This window comes from Leptonychotes weddellii, chromosome 9, assembly GCF_054177405.1.
Source record: "Leptonychotes weddellii isolate Sample4059 chromosome 9, ASM5417740v2, whole genome shotgun sequence".
Taxonomy (NCBI): Eukaryota; Metazoa; Chordata; class Mammalia; order Carnivora; family Phocidae; genus Leptonychotes; species Leptonychotes weddellii.
The window spans coordinates 33,603,211-33,628,356 of NC_138377.1; the positions used below are offsets into that span (position 1 = coordinate 33,603,211).

Here is a 25,146-nt window from a genome sequence, read left to right on the forward strand (position 1 = left end):
TGATAGACATTGGGGAGGGTATGTGCTATGGTGAGCGCTGTGAATTGTATAAGACTGTTAAATCACAGACCTCTACCTCTGAAACAAATAATACATTATACATTAAAAAAATAAAAAAAAAGTAGAAGATAGCAGGAAGGGACGAATGAAGGGGGGGAAATTGGAGGGGGAGATGAACCATGAGAGACTATGGATTCTGAAAAACAAACCGAGGGTTCTAGAGGTGAGGGGGGTGGGAGGATGGGTTAGCCTGGTGATGGGTATTAAGGAGGGCACGTTCTGCATGGAGCACTGGGTGTTATATGCAAACAATGAATCATGGAACACTACATCAAAAACTAATGATGTAATGTATGGTGATTAACATAACATAATAATAAAAAAAAAAGAACTCAGTGATGTCTCCTGGATATTGTTTGTTGTGCTCCTGTGGCCTGAGGGGGGCTTCTCAAGTAAGGAAATTAGCTGGAAAGGTGGAAGGCTAATCACTGAAGGTTCTCCATTAGCCTTGTGTTCTCTTTTACATTTCATGTGTTTGATATTCTCTTCCACCTGTGGAACCCCAGGGATTTGTGTGCTAAGAGTTCAGAGGTTAGGACAGGGACAGAAGACCACTGGACTTCAGAGGAGGGCACTGGAGGACTGGAAAGTGTGGAGTGAAATGACGCAGACAATGAATGAGCAGATAAAACTGGTAGAAAGTACAAAATCAAGAAGTTGTTATCACAAAGGTGGTAGTTCAGAAGGAGGGCATTTTTTGAGGATCGGCCTTCAAAAGTATCCAGTGTTACTGTATGGGTGAAATTCAAGTTTAAACAAGGAATTAAATACAGTCTGTGGCCCAATCTAAAGGTCATGAGAGTGAGTCATAAATAAGGAAAGTCTCTTATTTTAATACAGTATTGAATATGGCTCCCCCTCCTCGAAAAAATCATATGATGCAGAAGAAATCATTAATCTTAATGTACTGTGGTGAAATGTTAACAACACAGAAGTGACTGCTGGATTTTCCGGAACATTTTTTTTTTTATGTTTAAATATAGCATACTTAAAGAAAATTACAATTTTAAAAGTGTGGAGCTCAAAGAGTTTTGAGCACACCTAGTAATTACTAGTCAGATTAAGAAACAGAATGTTGCCAGAACCCCACATTCCTCCTCATACCCCTCATAGTCACTATTTCTCCCCTACAAAGGGATCCACTATCTTGACTCCTAATTCCACAGAGGAGTTCCACCTGTTTTTATACTTTTTATACAGGAAATCATATAATATATAATCTTTTGTATCTGGTCTTTTTGCTCAACATGATGCTTTTTAGATTCACTCTTGCTGTTGTATATAGATAGTCTGTTCATGTTTATATTTGGATAGCATTCCATTGAGTGAATGTGTGATTATGTATTTACTGATTACACTGGAGAAGGACATTTACATTATCTCAAGTTTTAAGTATTTCATCACATTTTTTGTTTTTTTTTCCACTGGATATTCATTCCTGCTTTGTTGAAGATTAGTTATTTTTTCATCACATTTTAAAAGCAAGTCATTTCACTTTGAGTTTTGGTTATAATGATTGCATTAAATTCCCTTTGATACAGAACAATGGAAAATGAGAAAGTTAAAACAACTTTCCAAATAAAGCAAACTTGCCTATTTGCATATTATTCATTTTGAATAACAGTTTCTGATTTTATAAGTAGTTGAAGGGAACACTCTGGACAGATTCAAAGGTGAAACTTTGGGGTTGTGTTTGGGAGCAAACAGGAGTTTGGTTTGACCCGAGCAGTATTGCTATGCAAGGGCTTGGTGGGAAATGACCTGGCAGTGCAGATGGAGATGGGCCTGGGCACCTTGAAGGCCTGCGCTGGAGATTGTGGTTAATGTAAGGTCTGTGATGAGTCCGTGGAGGGTACTGTGTATTAGAAAGATGAATATTGAAGGGATCGTTGGGGCTCAGGACAGGAAGACTGCACAGCCATTGGTTGTTGTGGGAAATGCACTAAGAATCTGAAGGACTAGGTCTGAGTGATGCTTCCATTCATTCCTAGCTCTGTGACTTTGGAGAAGTCATTTACTATGTCTGAGCTTCAGGGTCCTCATATGAACAATGGAGATAGGAATCCCACTGTTGTGGGAATGCAGTGAGTTGGTCCATATTAGAGAGTTGCAGACTCTACAGAGTTCTAGGGCCTCCACATACCCCTGCAGTGGGCCGTGGCTGTGCCTACGTGGGGAGAAGAGTGTGGCAAGGTATTTAATCTCCTTTATTCAGTTGTGTAGAGAATGACCGCATATAAGGTAGTATTGCAGGTACTAATGTACTTAAATTACACATTATGCTCTAGGTATAATATAGAGTTTCAGAGTGAGGTCAGATAGTGAGGTGGTTAGAAGCAGGGAGTCTGGAGCCAGACTGCCTGTATTTGAAGCTCGGCCCCTCTTACTGACTGTGTGAACTTAGTCAAATTACTCAACCTTTCTGGGCTTTTTTTTTTTTTATTAAAAAATTTTTAAGATTTATTTATTTATTTAGAGAGAGGGTGCACGCTAGCACACGAGTTGGGGGAGGGGCAGAGAGAGAGAGAATCCCAAGTGGACTCCCCGCTGAGCATGGAACCTGACCTGGGGGCGCAATCACATGACCCTGAGATCATGACCTGAGCCGAAACCAAAAGTCAGACGCTCAACTGACTGAGCCACCCAGGTGCCCCCAGGCTATGTTTCTTTCTTTCTTTCTTTTTTTTTTTAAGGATTATTTATTTATTTGTTAGAGAGAGAGAAGAGCACAAGCAGGTGGAGTAGCAGGTAGAGGGAGAGGGAGAAGCAGGCTCCCCGCTGAGCAAGAAGCCTGATGCGGGGCTCTATCCCAGGACCCTGGGATAATGACCTGAGCCGAAGGCAGTTGCTTAACCAACTGAGCCACCCAGGCACCCCCCGGTCTATGTTTTCATAATGGTACCTACCACATCGGATTGTGTTGAAGATTTAATTAGTTAATGCTTATAAGGCAGTTAGAAAAATAGCTGGCCTGTAGTAAGTGTTCAATATTATTGTGAATTATTTGTCTTTTCTAAGTAGCAATGAGTGATCTTACTTTCTGGTTGGCTTATTGCGTGGAAATGTGTGGTACAGGCTTGATGAAATCTTTATTGTATCCTTCTATCCCTGTAGCTCCAACTATGATTCAGGTGATCTACATTAGGATTATACATAATGAGTTCAACCCTCATCAGGGCCCTGTGTATTTGAACACAATTATAATGCCCTGCCCCAGTCTCCTTTTTTCTATTTCCTTCCATATTTCCTAATAGGGTATACTTTTGAGTTCTTTTTTTGGCAGTCCTCTGCTGAATGTATTTTATGTATCTCCTATACTTGTGGTCTGGTCGTTAGAGAAATTAAGGAGAATTTCTTTTTCATTCTTCATACCGTATCTTTATTACTGTAACTCAAAGTTACATTGCCTGTTTTGTTGTCTATATTTTACTATTAAATCATATCACATCTATTATTAATTATCCTTCCCTAAATTTACACCATCCACATTTGGCTTGTCTAAGTCTTTTGATACATTCATCAAATGTATCAACTGTTTAGCATATTACCATAGACAAAGCTTTGTAATTGACACTAGATATATTCTTCAAGGGGTCTAGAGTTTCCTGGAATGTCATGCATGCCAGCTAGACTTGTAATAAAGTGTTATTGTGATACTTGTTGTGATAGAAATGTGCAAAGAGTATATGATAACATAAAGGAAGAACACTTAACTCTCACGGTGGGGGAGAGGTTGAAGGTATGTCAATGAAGATGGTTGGGGACGGTGGAGATGTCCAGGAAGTGCACACAGAGGAGAGAGTGTTTGTCATAAACTGCAATTAAGATGCTAGCCACTAAGAAAGTGGGAGGACAAACCCCTTAAGAAGAAGGAGCAAGTAGTAACATGGCGTGAAACAGATGGACCTCTGGGAACTACACGTAGCTAAGTGTGGCTGGAACATAGAAGGCAGGAGCAGGAATTGGTGGGAGGTAATAGGTTCTGAAGGCAGATAAAAGTTAGATAGGCAGATAATAGGTTCTGAAGGGCTTTGCATGTCATAGTAGGGAGTTAATACTTAATCCTATAGGTATGAGGTAACAGTTAAGATTGGAGAGGGACAGGAATAAATAGATATGATTTAAATATACACCAGTCTGGTAGCCTGTATAGTGTGATCTGTGAATTAAAGGGAGTAGGAACAGAGGTAAGGTGGCTGATGGAGAGGCTTTTCCTGCCACATAAGTAAGTAAAAACATGAAGTCATGACCAAGACAAGGCCTTGGGAATAGGAAAGTAGGGAGATTTTTGAGAGATTTATTAAGTAGATATATTTTGAGCACTTACTCATGTCTTTGATAACACTTGATAACCAGCTGGATGTGGCAGGAAGCTCAGCCCCAGGTCAGAGGGATGAGGCAGGTAATGATGTCACTCACAAGAGTAAGAGATGGAGAACTCATTTAGGAGGAGCAATGGATTCCCTTTGGGACCAATTACCTTTTGAACACCTGTGAGACATTTAAATGGAGATGTATAGTGGGTATTTGGCTTCTGTATCAATAAGTCAGGAGACAGTTTTGTGCTAAGAAGTGGACTGGTGAATTCGATATATAAAAGTCAGTTGAATCATGCATATGCAGTAGATCAATTGGGAGAGGGCTGCGGATAATCATGATGAGAATCCTAACACATCATAGAAGCATAGAGAGGTATAGCCTTAGAAAATGATTTTGGAAGAGATGTCAGCTGGGGTCTTGGTAAAACCCAGGAGGAAGTGGTATCACAGAACCTGGGGCAGAGTTTATAATGCTTACAAAATATTTTGTAATGTTTAAGTAGTGTTGGACATGGCCATAGAAAATGGTGTTGTTTGATTAAGTGGGATCCTGAGCAGGTACCCTTCAGGGTGGACCACCTCCTTTTGAAGAGCTCTGCCTACATCAGAAATCAGGGGAGTGTGCCCTCCCACCATTTGGGCCTAATTCTAGTAGGTCCTGGTTTTTCGCATTCTGGTGAAGAGTTGTGACTGTTTTTTAGTTTGAATGAGGGTAAAGATTTCCTCTCTGTTTTTTTCTTCTCTTTGTTTTTCGAGAAAAAAAATTCAGATAGAAATCACGTTCTGTGCAGTTTTTTTGTTTTATTTATTTATTTTTTTAGAGAGAGAGAGAGGGAGAGGAAGGGAGGGGCAGAGGGAGAGGAAGAAACTCTTAAGCAGGCTTCACACACAGCACGGAGCCCAATGCAAGGCTCAACATGGGGCTTGACTTGGGGCTTGATTTCACGTCCCTTAGATCATGACCTGAGCCGAAATCAAGAGTCTGACACTGAACCAACTGAGCCACCCAGGCACCCCTTCTGTGCAGTATTTTATCGGAAGTATTATAGTTCCTTTAAAATTTTAAACTAACTAGAGAACATCTATAACAACACAATTTAGTCATGCATTTGGTGTATGTCATGCATTTGGACTATGGGTTTCTTTAGAGCAGAAGCAAGGCATATTTATTTTAATGCCCCAAGGGCCTAACTCAGACATTGGCCTGTAGAAGTGCTTAATAAATGCTTATTTTTGTCTTTGTTTGTGATTACACAGTTTCATTTCTGAGAGCTTCCAAGTTCTCTTGAATCTTCTTACCTTCCAAGATCTCAGGTCACTGCATTATGCCAATTCATCTTCTGAATTTTCATAATTCTACTTTTTTTAACTGCCTAAAGTTCAGTATCTGTTTTCCCCACCCCCCCTCAAGTGTTCAAGCAAAATGAGAATTTATTTTAAGGCTGCGCATTGATGCCACAGCATTTAAGAGCAGGAATTGAAATAGAGCCAGACCTAAGATATTGAGCTTGAGACAGAAAACTGTCAAAATGTTCCTGCTACTTTCGTTTCCACAAGGTCTCTTGTTTCTACTTCTCTTTGTTCTCTCTCTTTCAAATATTTATTTTGAAATATCTCAGTCATATGCTACCATATGGAGTATAATATAACCAAATGCATTCTTTTTTTTTTATTTAAGATTTTATTTATTTATTTGTCAGAGAGATAGAGCACAAGCAGGGGGAGCGGTAGGCAGAGAGAGAAGCAGGTTCCCTGCTGAGCAAGGAGTCCGAAGTGGGACTTGATCCCAGGACCCTGAGATCATGACCTGAGCTGAAGGCAGACGCTTAACCAAATGAGCCACCCATGCGTCCCAACCAAATGCATTCTTAACCCTTTCATCTTAACTATCAAGAACCTTACGATGCCAAAATTAGTGTCTTACTAATGTCACATCTGTTCCACTACACCAACCAATTCCTCTGTGTTGGTCAGAAGGAAGCTCAGAGTGAGTTATGCTAGACTCCTTGTCTCCCCCCTGGGAGAAAGAATTAGCAATAATGGAGTCATAGACCTCATGAGATTTGGAGGTGATGGTCAGATGAGAGGCTTCCCGATCACAGCTCTACCTTCCCTCCCTGCATCAGGAATGAATTTATCCTCTTTCCCCACATGGCTTAATATATGCTTCCAAAAAAAAAAAAAATTACTATGGGACTTTCGGTGTTTGAAGAAAGTGTATTCTGTATTTCCATTTGGATAATGCTGTATTTGGATTTTAAGCTTCTCAGCAAAATATGAATTATCTTGCTGCTGTTCCCTTAGTATTCTTTTCTATGACTATTGCTAGGGGATGATAGAATTTTGTAGATTATGTGCCCATTCTGCGTTCAACTCTTAACTTTTTCAGAGCTCTACAAATTTAGTGTTTATCATGACTGTGACAGGAGGTAGTAGAAACAACAATGGCACCTGGTCAGTCTCCCCACATACCCAGGAGTATTTCCTGTTTACTTGCCAGTAAGATTGGGATTCCTTTCTCAGAAGTTTGGTGCTCATGGTTATTATAAAGTGAGAAATAAAAAAATAAATGTTTTCGAGTAGAGGATAGGTTTTATAGGAAGAAGTAATAAAAGGTCTGATTTCATCATCCTATTTCTATACTCTGTATATATTGCACTTGAGCAATTTTCTCCTTTAGTTTTTCTCTGTGCTATTTATACATCACTTCTGAAGACAAATTGGATTTCCTTAGCTAATGAAAAGTTGTCTTATTTAATAATTCAGAAATATCTTATTTCTTTGGGGAGAATCTGCTTTTTTTAAGAAAAGTTTCTTTACCGTTCCAGCATTTTTGTTGACTTAAAGTCAGAGATATATTATGTGTATGTTCTTAGCCTATAGATGGGCAATCAAGTTCGTGAAGGTAAACCATTGAATTGTTCCCCAGCCTTTTCTTTTCTGAAAGTCTCATGTCATTTCTTTTCTTTTCTTTAGGGAATTAGCAGTCTCTTCAGTTCTTTAAAAGTGGTGCGTCTCTTGCGACTGGGCCGTGTTGCTAGGAAATTGGACCATTACCTAGAGTATGGAGCAGCAGTCCTCGTCCTCCTGGTATGTGTGTTTGGACTAGTTGCCCACTGGCTGGCCTGCATATGGTACAGCATTGGGGACTATGAGGTCATCGATGAAGTGACGAACACCATCCAAATAGACAGTTGGCTCTACCAGCTGGCCTTGAGCATTGGGACTCCGTATCGATATAATACCAGTGCAGGGATATGGGAAGGAGGACCCAGCAAGGATTCTCTGTACGTGTCCTCTCTCTACTTTACCATGACAAGCCTTACAACCATAGGATTTGGAAACATAGCTCCTACCACAGATGTGGAGAAGATGTTTTCAGTGGCCATGATGATGGTTGGCTGTAAGTATCTTGTTTTTTTCTTTTTTAATTAAAAAATCATTGTTGTTGGCAGTTTTCCAGACTCCAATCTCTAACAGGATTAAAATGAAGCTACTTTGTCTTCAGAAAGGCGTTTAATCCATATTATTTGCATTGGTTTAATTTTTATTCAGCCTTAGAATATAAATATGCAAATAATGTATTTTACATTTTAGAATGTATTAGCACATGAAAAACAGTGTAGATAGACTGATACAAAAATCAGGATGGGAGCTCTTTGATTTAATTCTATTCACAGCATCCTGTCTGGCAGAGCTCTTTCCAAGGGAGACCAACATCTAGAAAGGCAGCATCTAGCACATCCCATAGGTTTTGTTGGCTGTGTATTAAATTCCAAAAAAAGCAGACAGGATATGATGGGAGACACATAGTTTAGAAACTACTTTAGTTAGTAATTGAATTCTTGACTAGCACTGATCTCAGGATAGTTTTATGTTGTCTTTTTACAATTAGGACTCATAAAAAAGTTTTACAAATCTGGTCTTCATTACAAACACTCTAGGTTGAATATATGCGCCTTTGAGAGAATGAAAGGATTAGTAAATACAAGCTCATTTGGCAATGACAAAAGTGTCCAGGATTTAGCAGGCACACCTGAGTACTAAATGTCTGTATGGTGTTCCAGGGAGTAGAATGTTCTTTAAGGAGTGAAAGAACACATGTTCTCCACTCAGACTGAGGATGGATTATGTCAGATCAGAACATTAAGGAGATACGTATCAAAGAAGCTGTTTTAAAAGAAGACTTTGAGGGAGATTTCACCATCATCTACTCCTTCAGGTTGACTTAGATGATTTATCCAAGCCTAGTTCTGACCCCTAGAGTAACCTTAAGATCATCGTACTAGAGGTATGGTTAGTGTTATTAGCACCTGTTAAGCCTTTGGGTCATGGTCATTGGTTTGTGGTCTGAGCCATCCTTTTGAGATTCCACATTGCAGAGGTTTGTATTTTGACACCGATGGGAAAGATGTTAAGAGTCCAGGAATGTCAGGTGGCCCATGAAAGGTCAATATCTTGGGTCAATGTAAGGCAGTTTTCACATTTTCAGAGTTAAAAGTTTTTGATAGCTATTAGAGCACCGATGTTAGCAGTTTAGCTTCCGTCTTTCTACACTCCTTTGTGCAGGTGCAGAAACCAGAACACACAGGTTCTACTTGCTGTTTAGAGGTAAGGAGGTAGATTGAGAATGCCAAGTGCTGCTACTTCAGAGGCCTTTAGGAGGAAATATGTTCCTGTATACAAAGAGATCCTGATGATTAATTAAACCTGCTGCCTAACACCCAACATGGTAAAATGTATTGGCACATTATAAATTCAGAAGACGACATTTTGTCAGTGGTATTTATTACTCTACTGCTTTTAGTATTTATATAATGCATTTTACCTTATACTCGAGCATAGTTAGATTTAAAAAAATTTATTTTGAAGCAATTATTGATTCACTGGAAGTTGCAAAGATAGTATAGAGAAGGCCTTTGTGCCTTTTACCTAGTTTCCTCCAATAGTTACATCCTGTATAATCAATCCAGCACATGATCAACATTGTCACTAATACAATATGTGTGTGTAGTTCTGTGTTGTTTTATCATGTGTAAATTCCTTTAACTACCACTGAAATCAAGATACAGAATTGTTCCATCACCACAAAAACTTCCTTCCGCATGTTACTCCTTTATAGTCATACCCACCCCTTCCCCCAAAGCATCCCTAAGCATTGGCAACTACTGTTTTGCTCTTCATCTATATAGTGTTGGGATTTTGAGAATGTCATGTAAATGGAGCCATGCAAAATGTGACCTTTTGAAATTGGCTTTTAACATTCAGCATAACCCCTTGCAAGCCATCTAAGTTGTTGAGTGTATCCATAGTTTATTCCTTTTTATTGCTGCGTAGTATTTCATGGTTTGGATATGTCACTGTTTAACTGTTCATCTATTGAAAGCCATTTTGACTGTTTACAGTTTTTGCCATTACAAAGAAAGCTGCCATGAACATTTGTGTACAATTTTTTTTTTTTTGGATATAAGTTCTCAGTTCTCTGGGATAAATATCCAGGAAAGAGATTGTTGAGACACACAATAAATGTATGTTTAGTTTTTAAAAGAAATTGCCAAACTATTTTGCAAGTGGATGGACTAGCATAGTTAGATTTTTCTTTCTTTTTTTCTCAAGATTTTTAAACAATAGGATAATAGAAAAAAAATCTATATAGAGTTGAAGGATAGCACTATTCACTTTGTTTCTCAGGCCCCAAACATAGGAATCATCCTAGATTCCTGTTTCTTCTCATTTATTACATCTTTTTATAACCAGTCTTGTTGGCTTTACCTTCAGAATACATTTGATTATTTCTCTCCACTTCTGTAGCTTACCACTCAAGACCAAATCACCATCACTGGTCTGGATATTTACTACAATCTCCTATATGTTCCTTTTATTTTTACTCTTGCCCCATAGTCTCTACCCAGAAGTGATGGATGGAGCTAAAGAGTATTATGCTAAGTGAAATAAGTCAGTCAGAGAAAGTGAGAGTAGCCCTTTTAAAGTAAATAAGATCACACCATTCCTTTACTCGAAGCCCTCCGATGTTTTCCATTGCACATAATATAAAATCTAGATTCCCTACCCTTCTATCAAAGTCTTAATGGTCTGGCTGTTGTCCACCTTGTCCACTTCACTTTTCGTTGTTCCTGCCCTTGCATATTCTATTCCATCCATGCTAGCCATCTTGCTTTGAACACTTTAAGCTCAGTCTTGTCTCAGGGTCTTCATACTTGCTTCCCCACTGCTTATAACACCCCTCCTCTTATTTATGCCATGAATTCATGCAGGTCTCCACTCAAATTGCCTCTTCAGAAATTCCTCCCAATGCTATCCTCTATAAAAAGAGAACACCCAAAGCCAATCACCCTTAATCCTTGCCCTTTAATCTTTTACTTCTGTACTTACCAAGACCTGAAAACACATTTACTCCATTTTTCTTTTCCTTTGGAACGCAAGTTCCATGACAGTAGTGCCTTTGTCTGCCTATTTTTCCTTCTGTATACTCAGCTTCTAAACAACTTTTTATGCCATACTCAATCTCAGTTTGTTGTATGAATGAGTGAAACTGAAGATGTCCTTGATGGTTATAATGAGAATCTCCTGTTCTTGAATCCACTCCAGTTAGGTCTCTGATGAAGATACATGCTGGAAAAATGCACACTCTTCAAGGTTTTGCTCTGATTCCTTTGTGAAAGCCCTGAGTTCACCTGTGTCTGCCTCTGGGAATGTAGTGGCTCCTACATCTGGATTGCTCCAAAATCTACGTCTCTAAGTTCCTGATGAGAAGTTCTAAGAGGCTAGTTAGTGAAAGCGCCAACAACCCTGTCTCCCACCACTTTTTACCGTCTACCTTTGGAATCTAGGTAGACATTGAAAATTTTCATCATAGATTGAATTTTCAAATCATTGAAAATTTTCACGTAGATTCAGTTGAGTTTTCAAAACTTCATTTGGTTCATTTTGGTTACATCCTTTCTCTAGTTCATGTATGGCCAGTTGTAGTGCTATATCTAAAGGTCTTTATCCTTCTTTTATCTCTATTTAGTTCCTATCTTGATTTCAAGATGAAGACCTGGTCTTAAACTTGGCCCTTTTCTTTTCTGAGTTTGTGCGATTTTCTTAACACCTGAGCATTAGTTTTCCGTTTATAAACTAGTTTCTGACATTTCTTTTGCCTGTTGACTTCGGTTTTCTTTTTATGCCTCAAGTCCAGTTTCTGTTGCTGGGAGTGTTCTAGGGAAATGCTTTTTCATTTCCTTCTTAGTCCCTGGGTCCTTAGTAATTTAATGGCATGTTTCCTTTGCAGCCACCAAGAAGCTGATAGAAAACTGTCAAGACACATGAAGTGTTAAAGTAACTTCTTGCAATTCCAAAATTTATTAGACACACATGCTCAAAATATCAACCAAATGTGCCTCTTGCAGCTGTTTGTAATCTTAGTATCACTTTTCTCCCTACAATAACACCAAGGAAGACAAACACAACAAACTGCTGCTGTTCCCAGAACCCAGTATGTGTTATCAGTCATAGATGCAGCTCCGGAGTTAGCGTTATGTCTGTATGCCTGTGTGTGTGTGTGTGTGTGTGTGTGTGTGTGATGGGGAAGGAGAGTAAAGGAAGAGGGAGATAGAAAAAGAAAGCTTCATGATTTTAGTTGTGCTAAGATTCTAGTCAATCTAGAATTGAGTGGTGTTTGAGAAGTACCACTTATAACCTTATAACACAGTAACTGAGAAAAACGTTTTATCAAAAGGTTGGTGGAGAAACCAACTGCCTATACTCTGTGGAGAAAAACGCCTATATTTTGTGGAGAAAAATAATCACTACTTGTAAAATGATAGCCTCTTTTTCTGGAGAAAGTTATCTAAAGTTTTCATGCCTTCTAGCAAAATTGAAAAATTTTAATGGCAACAATTCCAGTTCCTAGGTCCATTCTGAGCGCTCTTCTTTCTTTAATGGCCTCTCCTCTCTGACCTCTAGGTCCTTTCACCCCTAATGCTGAATTGCATGTGGACTCTGTCCAGGAACACAGTCTCAGGGTTCTGCTTGCTGCTTTCAGACAAATCTTCAGACAAAATTTATGACTGTGTCCTTCCTTCAATCCCAGTCACCTTATGTTCTCTCTTGATACCTTCTATGTCAGCAGGATCCCTGGGTTATTTCTTTTATCTGCTACCTGGGGATTTCTTAGACTTAAATCCTTTGTCCATCATTTGCCCAAGGTGGAGAATCTTCCTGCTCAGATTTCCAGGACTGGAAAAGTTATTTGGATCTTCTCATCATATGTCTACCACCATGCATTCTTTATCTCAGATTTGTCTCTTCTCAATTTTGGCATGCTCTATGCCTTGAGTAGAACTTCATGGCTCTGGTAGCAGCCATTATACTATCTCAGGATAGTAAACTCTCTCTCATTGCTTTGCATTTGTCCATTCATGAATGAACCTGATGACTCTGCTGATGTTCATGGAATTCACCACCAAAGGACATTTGTGAAAATATATTTTTGTAGTTAGTTCTGCCAAAAAAAAAAAAAAGTCAGTTGTGGAAAATAGCATACTTTTTTTTTTTTTTTGAGATCAAGATGTGGGTAATCTCTTTGCTTATTTGCAGAGCAAATACTTCATGATATCTTCATGAAATGTTTTCTAATCCATTTCATTTATATAATCTTATTGAGCCCTTAATAGTTTTCTTTTTCCCCATGATTAGCAGACTGACTAATTTTGCTTCTATTCAGAAAGCATCTCAGTGCACAGATGATTTGTTTTGATGGCTATAAAACAAAGCAATATGAGAATGGAATTTTTCTGATATGATTATCCCTTTGTCTTAATGTATTTTTATGAATCCTCTTCTAAAGATTTATCAAGGAAGTAATTACTTACTTAGTTTTTTCTTCATTACTAAATGATCATATAAATTGTATTTTACTTTAACCCAACCATTACAAAAATCTATATACTGGCATTTGTCATTGTAATTTTTAAAGAAAGAAACATAAAATAAAAATAGAAGTTATGAATAACTTTTTGCCATAAGTAATTTGTGCCTAACCATAAATTTCTCTCTCTTTTTCTCTCTCCCTCTCTTTCTCGGTTTTGTTTGCTTGCTTTGTTTTGTTTTAACACACTGTTAAATACATTAATAAACATGTAGACAGCATAGTTTAGATAGCATATTTCAAAGGACTATAAGATTAGACTTTGGGTACTTGCTTTATTTAAAAATATTTTTTTCTTTTTGATCTTTCTATTGTTGCCTGCTTGGTTGCTAAGTTGAGGCAGCCTGACTTGTGGTATACGGCAATCAGAATCTGTCCTGGCAGGAGTCCATGTAATTAAGTCTTTAAAAGTAAAACAAAGCAAAACTAAAAACTATCAATATGAAAACTGCTGAGATTGGGGCGCCTGGGTGGCTCAGTCGGTTAAGCGTCTGCCTTCGGCTCAGGTTGTGATCCCAGAGTCCTGGGATCGAGCCCCGCATCGGGCTCCCTGCTCTGTGGGAAGCCTGCTTCTCCCTCTCCAACTCCCCCTGCTTGTGTTCCCTCTCTCACTGTCTCTCTCTCTGTCAAATAAATAAAATCTTTAAAAAAAAAAAAAAAAAGAAAACTGCTGAGATTTAATTGGTAGACAGGCAGGTAGTCATAATAATGCTAATCTGCTGTTTTCAAACAGGATGTAATTGATGATAGCTCAGTCTAAGATCTTTGTGTAATTGACTGATACGGTTTATAATGCAGCAGGCAAGTGGTTTAGCACATTTAGAAGTATAGCAGGACCATCTGCCAGTGGGATGTGTATGAAGAGAAATTCAAATCTCCATGTGGGTGGTTAAGCCACCAGGGACCACTTAGTTACATACTGGTCACTCAGTATCATGCAGAGGAGACTGATGCCACGCATCATATTCTCCAGTTGGTGATCTAATTTAGCATTCTCTGTGGAGTTCAGATAAAAGCCAAGCTGCGATTATAGGCATTGCTTTTATCTCTCTCTATAGAAAAAGGAAATAAATAGAAAATGGTGAGACCTAGAGATTGGGAGAATATAGAATAAGTTGAAGGCAAAGGCCTATGTGACCTTGGAGAGTCTTTGAATCTCTTTGGGTTTTAGTTTTTTCAATTGTGTAATGCAGGAGTTGATATAAATGAGTTTTAAGGTCTCTTTCAGTGCCAACATTTTATATATCTAAGATTCTGTTAGTGCAGTTATACCACTATTCATAGAATTGGGCTGTTTATTGGAATGGGGTTAATAATGAAATGGAAGAGATGTCACAGGTTTTAGGGCTTTTCATGTATGTTACATACCTTGTTTTATACATGCGTCTTATATGGAATATATTCAGTAAAGAGTAAAGGGGACATTGTCAGGAGATATTGTAGAGAACAGAAAATATGCTTGTGGAAAGAAAAGTGTTTTTCAAATAGAAATTAAGCAGAAAAAGACATTCTTCAGGACATAAGAGTGGGGCCCAGGGAGAAATCTGTATACCAGGCCAGTGGGGACTCTGAAGGAGTTTGGCCCTTATGGATATCCAGGCAGGTTTAAAAGTGAACTGTTAACTAACTGGAATTTAAATAAACACTTGGAAGAAAAAAAAATAAAATGAAAATAAATATTAAAGAAATGCTGCTAAAAAACATAAAAGTGAACTATTGCCCTTTTCCAATATTAAAAAAATTATTCTACAAATCTTAACATGAGACTTTAGATGACTGAGATATAATATTAAGGAACATGTTGAATTTTTTCTTGTCCTTGCTGTTGTGGTGTAGGTAGGAAGTGGAGTGTGAACATGCTGATTTTCATTTCTGGTTTTAGATTCAGCCAGATGGAGAGAATTTTAAGCTTAATGTTTATTTTGGAAACTGGGTCAATTCTTTGTGTCTGCTTTACCTCTGCTTGTAAAAAAGATTTCCTTTTTTTTTTTTTGGGGGGGGGGTCTCTTTTCTTTAATGAGCTCTGAGTATCCTATGAGGAAAAACATTTTGTGGAACACAAAGTTCAGGGTTATAAGTACCTTTTTTCATGGTTCAGTAGTTTCAGATGTATAGTCCAGTAGTTAGAAAAAGACTATGTGATGTGCACTTTATTCCCTGTTTCTTATTCAAAATAGAGCTTGTATCTTTTACAGGAATGTTCTTTTATACTCATGCTCCTTTTTATACCTAGTCACATTTTCACAAAACCTCTCAGATTTTCTAAAGATTGAGTTTTCCCAGAAAACAGGAAATTTTTTCAGTGGCCTATTAACTAGCCTGACCTCTTTGCAAGGACTTGGTCTCTGGAACTACCTTGTGTCTCTGTATCACTCAAAATTATTTAATTCATCCAGCATTGTCCCAGGTGTTCTGGTAGTATTGTTATTAAGGAGACAAATTGGATACTTTCAATGGATACTTTCAATACTTTCAGTGGTATGGTGAGTTAAGTTAGTGGCATGGTGAGTGTCAGACAAGAGAATCACTGAATCATTTCTTTCTCTCCCATTCTCTCCATCTCCACCCCGATTCCCACTGCCAACTCCATCCCTATCTCTGTCTCCATCCCCATCCTCATCTCCATCCCCATTCCCGTTTCCATCCCCATTCCCATCTCCATCTCCATTCCCATTTCCATCCCTATTCTCATCTCCACCCCTATCCCCATCCCCATTTCCATCTTCATTCCCATCTCCACCCCATCCCTATCTCCATCCCCATCCTCATCTCCATCTCCTTCCACATCCTCATTTCCAACCTCATTCCCACCTCCATCCCTATCCCCATCCCTATTTCCATCCCCAGTCCCATCTCCACCCCCATCTCCATCCTAGTCCCTGTCCTCATCTCCATCCCTGTCTCCATCCCCATCTCCATCCCAGCCCCCATACTCATCTCCATCCCCATCTCTATCCTCATGTCCACCCCATCTCCATCCTCATCTCCACCCCATCCTCATCCCCTTCTACATCCTCATCCCATCCAGGTCCTCATCCCCATCTCCATCCTCATCCTCATCCCCATCTCCATCCCCATCTTCATCTCCATCCCCATCTCCATCCTCATCTCTATCCTCATCTCCATCTTCCTCCTCATTCCTATCTTCATCCCCATCCCCATTTCATCTCCATCCTCAACTCCATCCTCATCTCCATCTCTATTCCCATTTCCATCTGCAACTCCTTGCCCATCTCCATTCCTTCTCCATCTTCATGTCCATCTTACCTCTCTTAATACTATGAGCTAAGAGCTAAGACTTTGAACAGATGAATAAAGAAGTTGGGGTGAACTATAAGGCTGGTAAGAACAGGGTCTGTATTTGTCCTATTTGTCATTATATATTTAGCATAAAGCATTGTGCCTAGTTGATAGTTAGGCTCATTAAACATAATTTGAACGAATGAAAGAAGTTTATCTAGCTTATCCTGAACAATACAGGAAGATTTTTAGGAGGAAGTGACTCTTGAGCTTAGAATACAAAAAACACGTAGGACTTAGGCATTTTTTGAAATAAAGAGAACATATGTGAAAAAAAAGCAGTAATGAAATGGCTTGGCCCTTTTGTAGAACTCCATGTATTTCACATTGGCTTGAACAGAAAGTAGATGTGGATGGGGAGGAAGGAAGGAACTAGGATGTCAAAAAGCCTTGCATAGCTTGATAAGGAATTTGTCTTTTATCCTAAAGGTTGTGAGATAAATAAGAACTTTATTCTTCAGTGTGGAAGATGGATTGGAGGAGATAAAGCCTGAGGGTAGAGAAACCAGTTAGGAGGCTGTTGCAAGAACCTGAGGTGGTAGGGTTATAGAGGATGGTATAGTTTCAGAATTGGCAAATTGTTTTTTCTATAAAAGGACAGATAACAACTATTTTAGGCTTTGTGGTCTGTAAGTCTCTGTTGCAACCACTCATCTCTGCTATTGTAGTGTTAAAGCAGGCAAAGACATAAATAAGCATGGCTATGTTCCAGTAAAACTTTAAACAGGTGGCAGGCCAGATTTGGCATATTCGTAGCTTCCCACAGTCTAGCTAGACAGCATGGTTTATGAGAAGACCATGGACTTTAGAGTCAGACAAACCTACATTCACTTATTAAGAATTTACATCAATTATCTAAACCATCAGCTGTAAAATGGAGATCCCTTCATTGCAGAGTTATTTGGAATACTCAAAAATAGGTTGCATATAAAATTCCTGAAACCTTTTTTTAAGTTGTTATTGGTGAGTGGATAAATGTGTCAAATATGGTCAAGAGAAGAGTCAAAAGGACTGATAGTGTCTGGCTAATTCAGCTGAGTGAATGACTAAATTCTCTTCTGAGATAGGAAAGAAGAAGCAACCATTCCTGGGGGAAGAGAATTGTTCTATTTTGAATGTGTTTAGTGTGAGGTGCCTGCAGGTCATTCAGTTGGTGATGTGTATTAGGTTAGGCAGTTAAAAGTGTGTTTTGGGGTTCTAGTGATGTGAAGCATGGTGGGATCTCTTTGTGAATCATGGTGTAGACAAAGTAACTGATGTCAAGAGAGTGCAGGGTAGAGTCAGAAAGAAGCTGGTGAAGGGTGACACTTGAGGAAGGAGAGCCACAGAAGGGTAGAGAAGAGAACTGAGAGGGGTAAAAAGGAAGCATGACTCCAGAAGAAGAGTTTGTTGCAACAAAGGATGAAAGAATGTCAAGAAGGAAGGGAGAACAGCATCATAAATGGGACAGTGAGTTAGGAGGTCTGGTTGGCATCATGAGCTCATTGGTGACCTTCTGCAGTAGTTTCATTGGATAGTTGAGGGGAGAGAATCACATGGAGAATTTGCCTTTATGGGATCTAAACCTTTTTTTTTTCTTGTATGAAGGAAAATAATTTTATCAGTAGCCATTAACCTAGTGCGGGTAGATTATACTTACTCAGTATTTTTCACTGCCAGTGATGCTTTTTTTCTGAATCACCATTCAAGTTCAATAAAATATATTTAAATTAGACTATGAGATATATTACATATACTTGGAGTTTTCATGTTATAAGATAGAAAATAAAATTGACTTGGTAAGAAGTTTTTATGAAATCCCACTTTCTAAGAACAGGGATTTTAGTCAGGGAAGAATTTTATTTATGAGATTATATGGTAACCTTCCAATAAATTTGTGTTGATTCCTATGAATGGGTGTATTGTCCAAGATAGGTTGTTACCTGGTAGGTGAATTGTGCTCTGCTAGAGAAAAAGCCCTGGGGACTTAGATGATCCTTATCTATGTGATATCAAGGATCAATTGATATATATAATTTTAATTGTGCTGGAAATAAAATACAAAATTTTTCAAAGGTTGAAAGACTAACAAATCCATATATGAATATATTTAGAATTTGCTAAAATAAATGTTATACCCAGAAAGCCTTATGTATGGATTTAAGAATTGCTTTGGTATGCTCAGAGAGGGGATTTCATTTGGAACAATTTCTAAGCCAGTTCCTAAGTGACTGCTTCTTACCTATTAATATTCACATCAATTGTGATGACTGAGTTAGGCGTCCCTGGGAGTAAAGCTGCCAGGTATGTGGTTGTAGCTTTGGGCTACATGATTGTAGATAGGAAGATTTTTATGGGATGAGAATTAGGTTGAGGTTGACTGTCAGGAAATACTGGTGGCTTTAAAAAATTCTCTCTGAAGCTAGTTCTGGAGCTAATCTTTTTTAAAGTTGAATTTATGTTTTTAACAACCCCCCAAAAGTCTTCATCTATGAAAGTGTAATTTGGGAGCCTTACTGATTTAAAATGAATGTAAGGGAAGGACACTTAAGCTCATACCTGTAGTTAGACTTTGCCAAAAGAAATGGGCATTGACTCTTCTAATGAGAATTAGGGGTAGGTGCTATTGACCTCGGGAACTTTTCTTACACTGAGCTGCCTCTGACTTGGCCTTTTCAGTTTTCTTAGAAAAGGCCTCAAAGGACCCGCATAGTCAGTGCATTTCCCACCTCCCTTCTCTTTGGAGGGTCTAGCTAGAGAACACTCTTCCCTCATCCCAGACACACACCAACATTCGAGATTCCAGCATCCTTTGTCCTCTTGCTGCGCTGTGTCTTAAAAAGTCCCCAACCCGAATCTTCTTGTGTCTTTTGTTCCTGTTTCGGGACTGTTGAGAACTGGCTGGCGTAAACCACAGCTACGTGAACAGGTGCCACTAAAATGCATTGTTCATGATCGTACAAATCTTTGCTTATTTTAGGTCATCTCCCTCTCACATTTTGCTGAATAGCTATTCTTGTGCAACTCTCCCATGTTTTCTTTCCACCTCTCCTCAACCTCTGACTGCTCTTCTTCATTTCAGGAGGTGGCCTTTCTTTTATTTCTCTGAAAAGGAAAGCGTTGCTGTGGCAGATGTGCATTCCTGGACTTTCCTGATCCTCTTACAAAGACGGGCTGGAGGAGGGAAGTGCCTTGGGAGTGAGGGGGCAGCCAAACCACACAGGACCTTCGAGGTCCAAGGAGTGACCTTTTTCTGAGTCAGATGGGAAGGCGTTTGAGGGCTTGGGGCCAAAGAGTGGCATGATTTGTCTTGTGGTTAAAGATCAGTCTGGTTGCTGTATGCAGAATAGACTGTGAGGGATCGAGGATGGCAGAGGGCAGACAGGTTAATAGTCAAGGTGAGAGATGATGCCATTGGTAGTTAGAATTGGTTAGGTTCTGGACAAATGTTAGGACCCACAGCATATGAGGGTATGAGAGAAAGCAAGGGTCAGGATTTCATTTCAGGCTTTCGGTGCAAGCAACTGCTGTGCTAAGTGGCAAATGGTCACTTGTTATGGTGCGTGGGCAGTTTCATATTTGAGTCTAGGGTTGTGTGGATGGTCCAGGGTGTGGTCATGGATTTGTTTTGTCCTTCGATGTTTTATTTCCTCCAGTGGTTTGCCCTTGTTTCTCCTGTGTTTTCCATCTCTCTAGCTCTCTACTGGCTCTTTCTCATCAGCCCATAATCATGCTCATGTCTATTTAATCCTAAAAAAATACACATATGTGAATAGAACACTCCAGTTTGCACTCTCTTTGCCTGTGATCTAACTACCAATTCTTCTTCTTCTTCTTCTTCTTTTTCTTCAGCAAACTTCCTAAAGCATGTGTCTTCACTTTATCTTCATTTGCTATCTATTAAAAGTGGACTTCCCCTTCTACCACTTGAAAGACATTTGCTAAATTTCACAGACCCTTTTTCATCCATGCAGAAACATCTCTGGTTTCTTGATGTTTATCTCTCCCTGGTTTCTCTCCCACTGCTCTGGCTACTTTTTTTTCCTATTTCTTCTTTTTTATAAAGATTTATTTACTTATTTGAGAGAGAGAGGATGAGAGAGAGAGAGAGAGCTCATGGGGGGGGAGGGTCAGAGGAAGAAGCAGACTCCTTACTGAACAGGAAGCTTGATATGGGACTCGATCGTGGGACTCCAGGATCATGACCTGAGCTGAAGGCAGTTGCTTAACCAACTGAGCCACCCAGGCATCCTTTTTTTCTGTTTCTTTTGTTGGATCCTTATACTCTGTCTCTTAAATATTGGAAAGTGTGATATTGGGAACAAATTTTGAAGGATCAAGGGCAGCTCTCCTGATAGGCTGAGCAGTGTCTCCCTACAAGGAGTGATTTAGGGGAGCCAGACAATTTCCAGATATCTCCCTGATCACTTTGCCGATGGTCCCTGTTTTGTGTGTCCTTCCCTCTAGAAGGCCCTTGTGAAACTGCCAATTTGTTCTCTGAAAGGTCTAAGTCTTTTTCAGCACACAAGCATAGACTGAGCTTCAAACTATCTCACTGCCACAATGAAGAAGAAAGAGATGCTGAGATTTCAGAAGACGGTGGAGAAAACATTGGGAGCATGGGGCACTGCTTGGCAGGCAGGGGCGGGAGGGAGCCAAGGTGATGATGCCAAGAGGGAAGAGATTCTTCAAGAAAGACTCTCTTATTCTTCCTAGCTCTGTGGTGGGAAAAGTAATCAGAGATTGATGAATCGTGTCCCTTTTCTCTGGGTCCTTGCCATGCATGGCAAGTTCTAGAACTTTCTTCCTCAGTCTGTCCAAAGTGTCTCCATCCTTTATATCTCATTATCCTTTTATTATGGGCTATAATTATGTTCTTTAATTCTTTCTTTACATATTTTCTACTTGTCTCCCCAGCTAAAGTGGGAGCCATGAAGGCAGGGAGCTTGTCTATCTGGTTCACCTCTGTATCCCTGGTATAATCGGAACGTAGTAGGTAGTCAATAAATTCTTTTTGAACAAGTGAATGGGTCTTGATACTCCTTATTGAAAAGCCCGTGTATTTAGAGCAAAGCAAAACTACACCAGTTCTCCAGATCTAAGCGTTTTAGTGGTGGGTTTAAATTTTTATATGATAGAACTTAGATACGTGAATATGTGGCTGACTCCATTTTCCTGTAGAGAGCTCACTTAGTTTGTAACCTCCCACCTCACTCTTTTCCACCTTTCAAAGGTGTCTTTCATGCTGTATCTGTCCTATGGTTGTGCTCCTTGCTCTTTGTATGGTGCATACCAGAGTTCTGGATGGGAGGCAGGATACACTTTCTCTGTTGCTTTTGGATTTCCCCTTACCCGATTTCAGGTTTCCTTTCTCATCTATATTTCCTTCTATTCTGCCCACCTATGTTTCACTGTCCACCCCCTCCCCCAGTGTTTTCTGGGAAAAGAGCTAAGGTTTTAACAGTAAAAATAAAACACAACAAGAACAACAATAACAAAAAAGCCATTTGCTGTCTCGAGGGCCTGGCACTTGCAAAGGAAATCTATTCTTTCAAGATTATTGTTTTGGCTATGGGCTTAAAAAAAGTTTAATTTGAAACTCAAAGCTACGCTGCTTCCTTTGTTCCCAGCTGTATCCATACTCCCCTTGAAAAGTGACTGCCATTGTTTGAGTGGAAGGACAGCAGAGGGGCCATTAGGAAGGACCAGTGGTTAGAGGCACTGAAAATACTCCTGTGTGTGTTCCTCACCCACAATTGTGGGTGAGTCCTGGCATAAATGAATGAACTGCAACCTCCCAATCCCTTTTTGTTCATTGGCCATAGAAGAGAAGCACCCAGAGATTTAAATGGTTTGGAAATAACTATACCACACATAGAATTTAATGATAAAATTTGGATATTCTATTCTTAGAGGCCACATAAGATTAGTACTATTTCAACCTCAATCAGAAGCATATATATCCTTGTTGTTATTGTTGTTGTTATTGTTTGCTAAAGAAACAAAATCACATACATGTATTTTGGAGAAATTTGCATCTTGAAACAAGTGTGTTCAAGTGTGTCATTCACCCAAAGGGAAATTTCTTTGGCTTCTGATGTTTGGTGAAAGACTTTTTAAGGCTATGTGACTTTAACTACTCATTTAGTCGTTGGAGAGATTTCCAGAGACAGGAAGATGATTTGGTTAGAAAAGAATAGGATTTGGCTAATATTACAACCCCAGAGATGACAGCTGAGGTAAACAGGAAGGGACCCAGGGCCCACAGAGGAAAGGAAGGAAATCCGAATATTTTCCAGACCTCTGGCTTTCCTGGCTTCTTCTTAATTTAATCTGTGTGGTAATTCAGATTGTCTGCCTATTTTTTTTAATTTAATTTTTAGATCAAAGTAATACATGCACATACAGAGCCAAATAGTACTATAAGGTTTATTTTGAAGAGTAGAAGTTCCCTATTCCCTATATATTTTTCTGTTTCCCAGAGATAACTTTAAAATATTTTAACTTTTTTTTGGGTAAAATCTCTTTTTATCTCTAAATAGGATGATTATTAGAGAGGATTTTCAGTTTTAGTCATTATCTATTGACTTCCATCTTTGGAAGATTAAAATATAGTTCTCTTTTCTGTCCCCTGTCTGTTAACCACCACCACATACACATGTATACATTTTCCAATTTTCTATCTTCTCGATATATTTAGATCATACTTTTGATTAAATCAATGGCCTGTTTTCATTATGACTATGCAAACACTATTTGCAATGGAGTCACGTGCTTTGCTATAATTATTTTCCCATACAACATTTGGTTTTATGTCATTTTCTTTCTTGGTGTTCCACAATGCTTCTCCTCCATCATGTAATGCTCATCTCAATACCCTTTTATTAGGTAGTTATCAACTTCTTGTCTTTGGAGGCTTCCTTGGAATCTTCTGACTTTCCCCAGTCTGGACTAGTCTCTATAGACCTGACCCGCAGCTCTCACTCAGCCCAGTATCTCCCTTCATCTGTGAACTTGAGAATTTCCTTTGCCTTTCTTTTTTGTGGACCCTCTGTTTCCTACATCTGTTTGGATGGAACAGCTCTTGCAATAGCCTACAGAGAAAGGTGCATAAAAGATCATTTTTTTTGAGGTTTCGTATGTCCTAAATTGTTTTTCATTTATCCTCACACTTAATTGATAATTCATCTGGATAGAGATGTGAAGGTTAGAAATAATTTTATGACAGAACGTTTAGGCATTCTTCCTTTGTCTTTGAGTTTTCAGTGGAGTTATTTAGAAGACTGATTCTATTCAAGTCTTGATTCTTATAAATATGTTTTTCTTCTCCCTTTGTTTCTGGAAAACTTTAGAATCTTCTTTAGGTACCCAGCATTATTAAATACTATGACAATGTCCCTTTATATGGGTCTCTTTTTATCCACTCTTCTAGATTCTAGAATCTCTTCTAGATTCTCAATGAGTATGTTTCATCATTTGGAAATACTTATTCTTCACCTCTGGGAAATTTTCTTGAGTTATTTGATTGATAAAGTCCTATTTCTTTATTAAAATACCTATTATTTAGATATTGGATCTCCTGGATTGATTTTTAAAAAAATTTTTTTTATTATGTTATGTTAATCACCATACATTACATCATTAGTTTTTGATGTAGTGTTCTATGATTCATTGTTTCCTATAACACATACCCTCCCCGATATCTATCACCCAGCCACCCCATACCTCCCACCCTCCACCACTCCAGCAACCCTCAGTTTGTTTCCTGAGATTAAGAATTCCTCATATCAGTGAGGTCATATGATACATGTCTTTCTCTGATTGACTTATTTCGCTCAGCATAACTTTTGATGGCTGCATAATATTCCATTGTATATATATACCACACCTTCTTTATCCATTCATCTGCTGATGGACATCTTGGCTCTTTCCATAGTTTGGCTATTGTGGACATTGCTGCTATAAACATCGGGGTGCACATACCCCTTCAGATCACCACATTTGTATCTTTGGGGTAAATATCCAGTAGTGCAATTGCTGGGTCTATGGTAGCTCTATTTTCAACTTTTTGAGGAACCTCCATACTGTTTCCAGAGTGGCTGCACCAGCTTGCATTCCCACCAACAGTGTAGAGGGTTCCCCTTTCTCCGCATCCCCACCAACATCTGTCATTTCCTGACTTGTTCATTTTAGCCGTTCTGACTGGTGTGAGGAGGTATCTCATTGAGGTTTTGATTTGGATTTCTCTGATGCCGAGCAATGCTGAGCACTTTTTCATGTGTCTGTTGGCCATTTGGATGTCTTCTTTGGAAAAATGTCTGTTCATGTCTTCTGCCCATTTCTTGATTGGATCATTTGTTCTTTGGGTGTTGAGTCTGATAAGTTTGTTATAGATTTTGGATACTAGCCCTTTATCTGATATGTCATTTGCAAATATCTTCTCCCATTCTGTCGGTTGTCTTTTGGTTTTGTTGACTGTTTCTTTTGCTGTGCAAAAGCTTTTTATCTTGATGAAGTCCCAATAGTTCATTTTTGCCCTTGCTTCCCTTGCCTTTG

General features: G+C 39.0%; 1 protein-coding gene across 1 annotated transcript in view; it reads left to right on the forward strand.

The window, feature by feature from the left end:
• The window catches only part of KCNH5 (potassium voltage-gated channel subfamily H member 5), a 277,648-nt gene that overhangs the window by 75,652 nt on the left and 176,850 nt on the right, over positions 1–25,146 (forward strand). Inside the window, exon 7 of the mRNA XM_081830419.1 lies at positions 7,356–7,782. Within this exon, the coding sequence (XP_081686545.1) occupies positions 7,356–7,782 (427 nt within the window). The remainder of the gene's footprint in view (positions 1–7,355; positions 7,783–25,146) is intronic.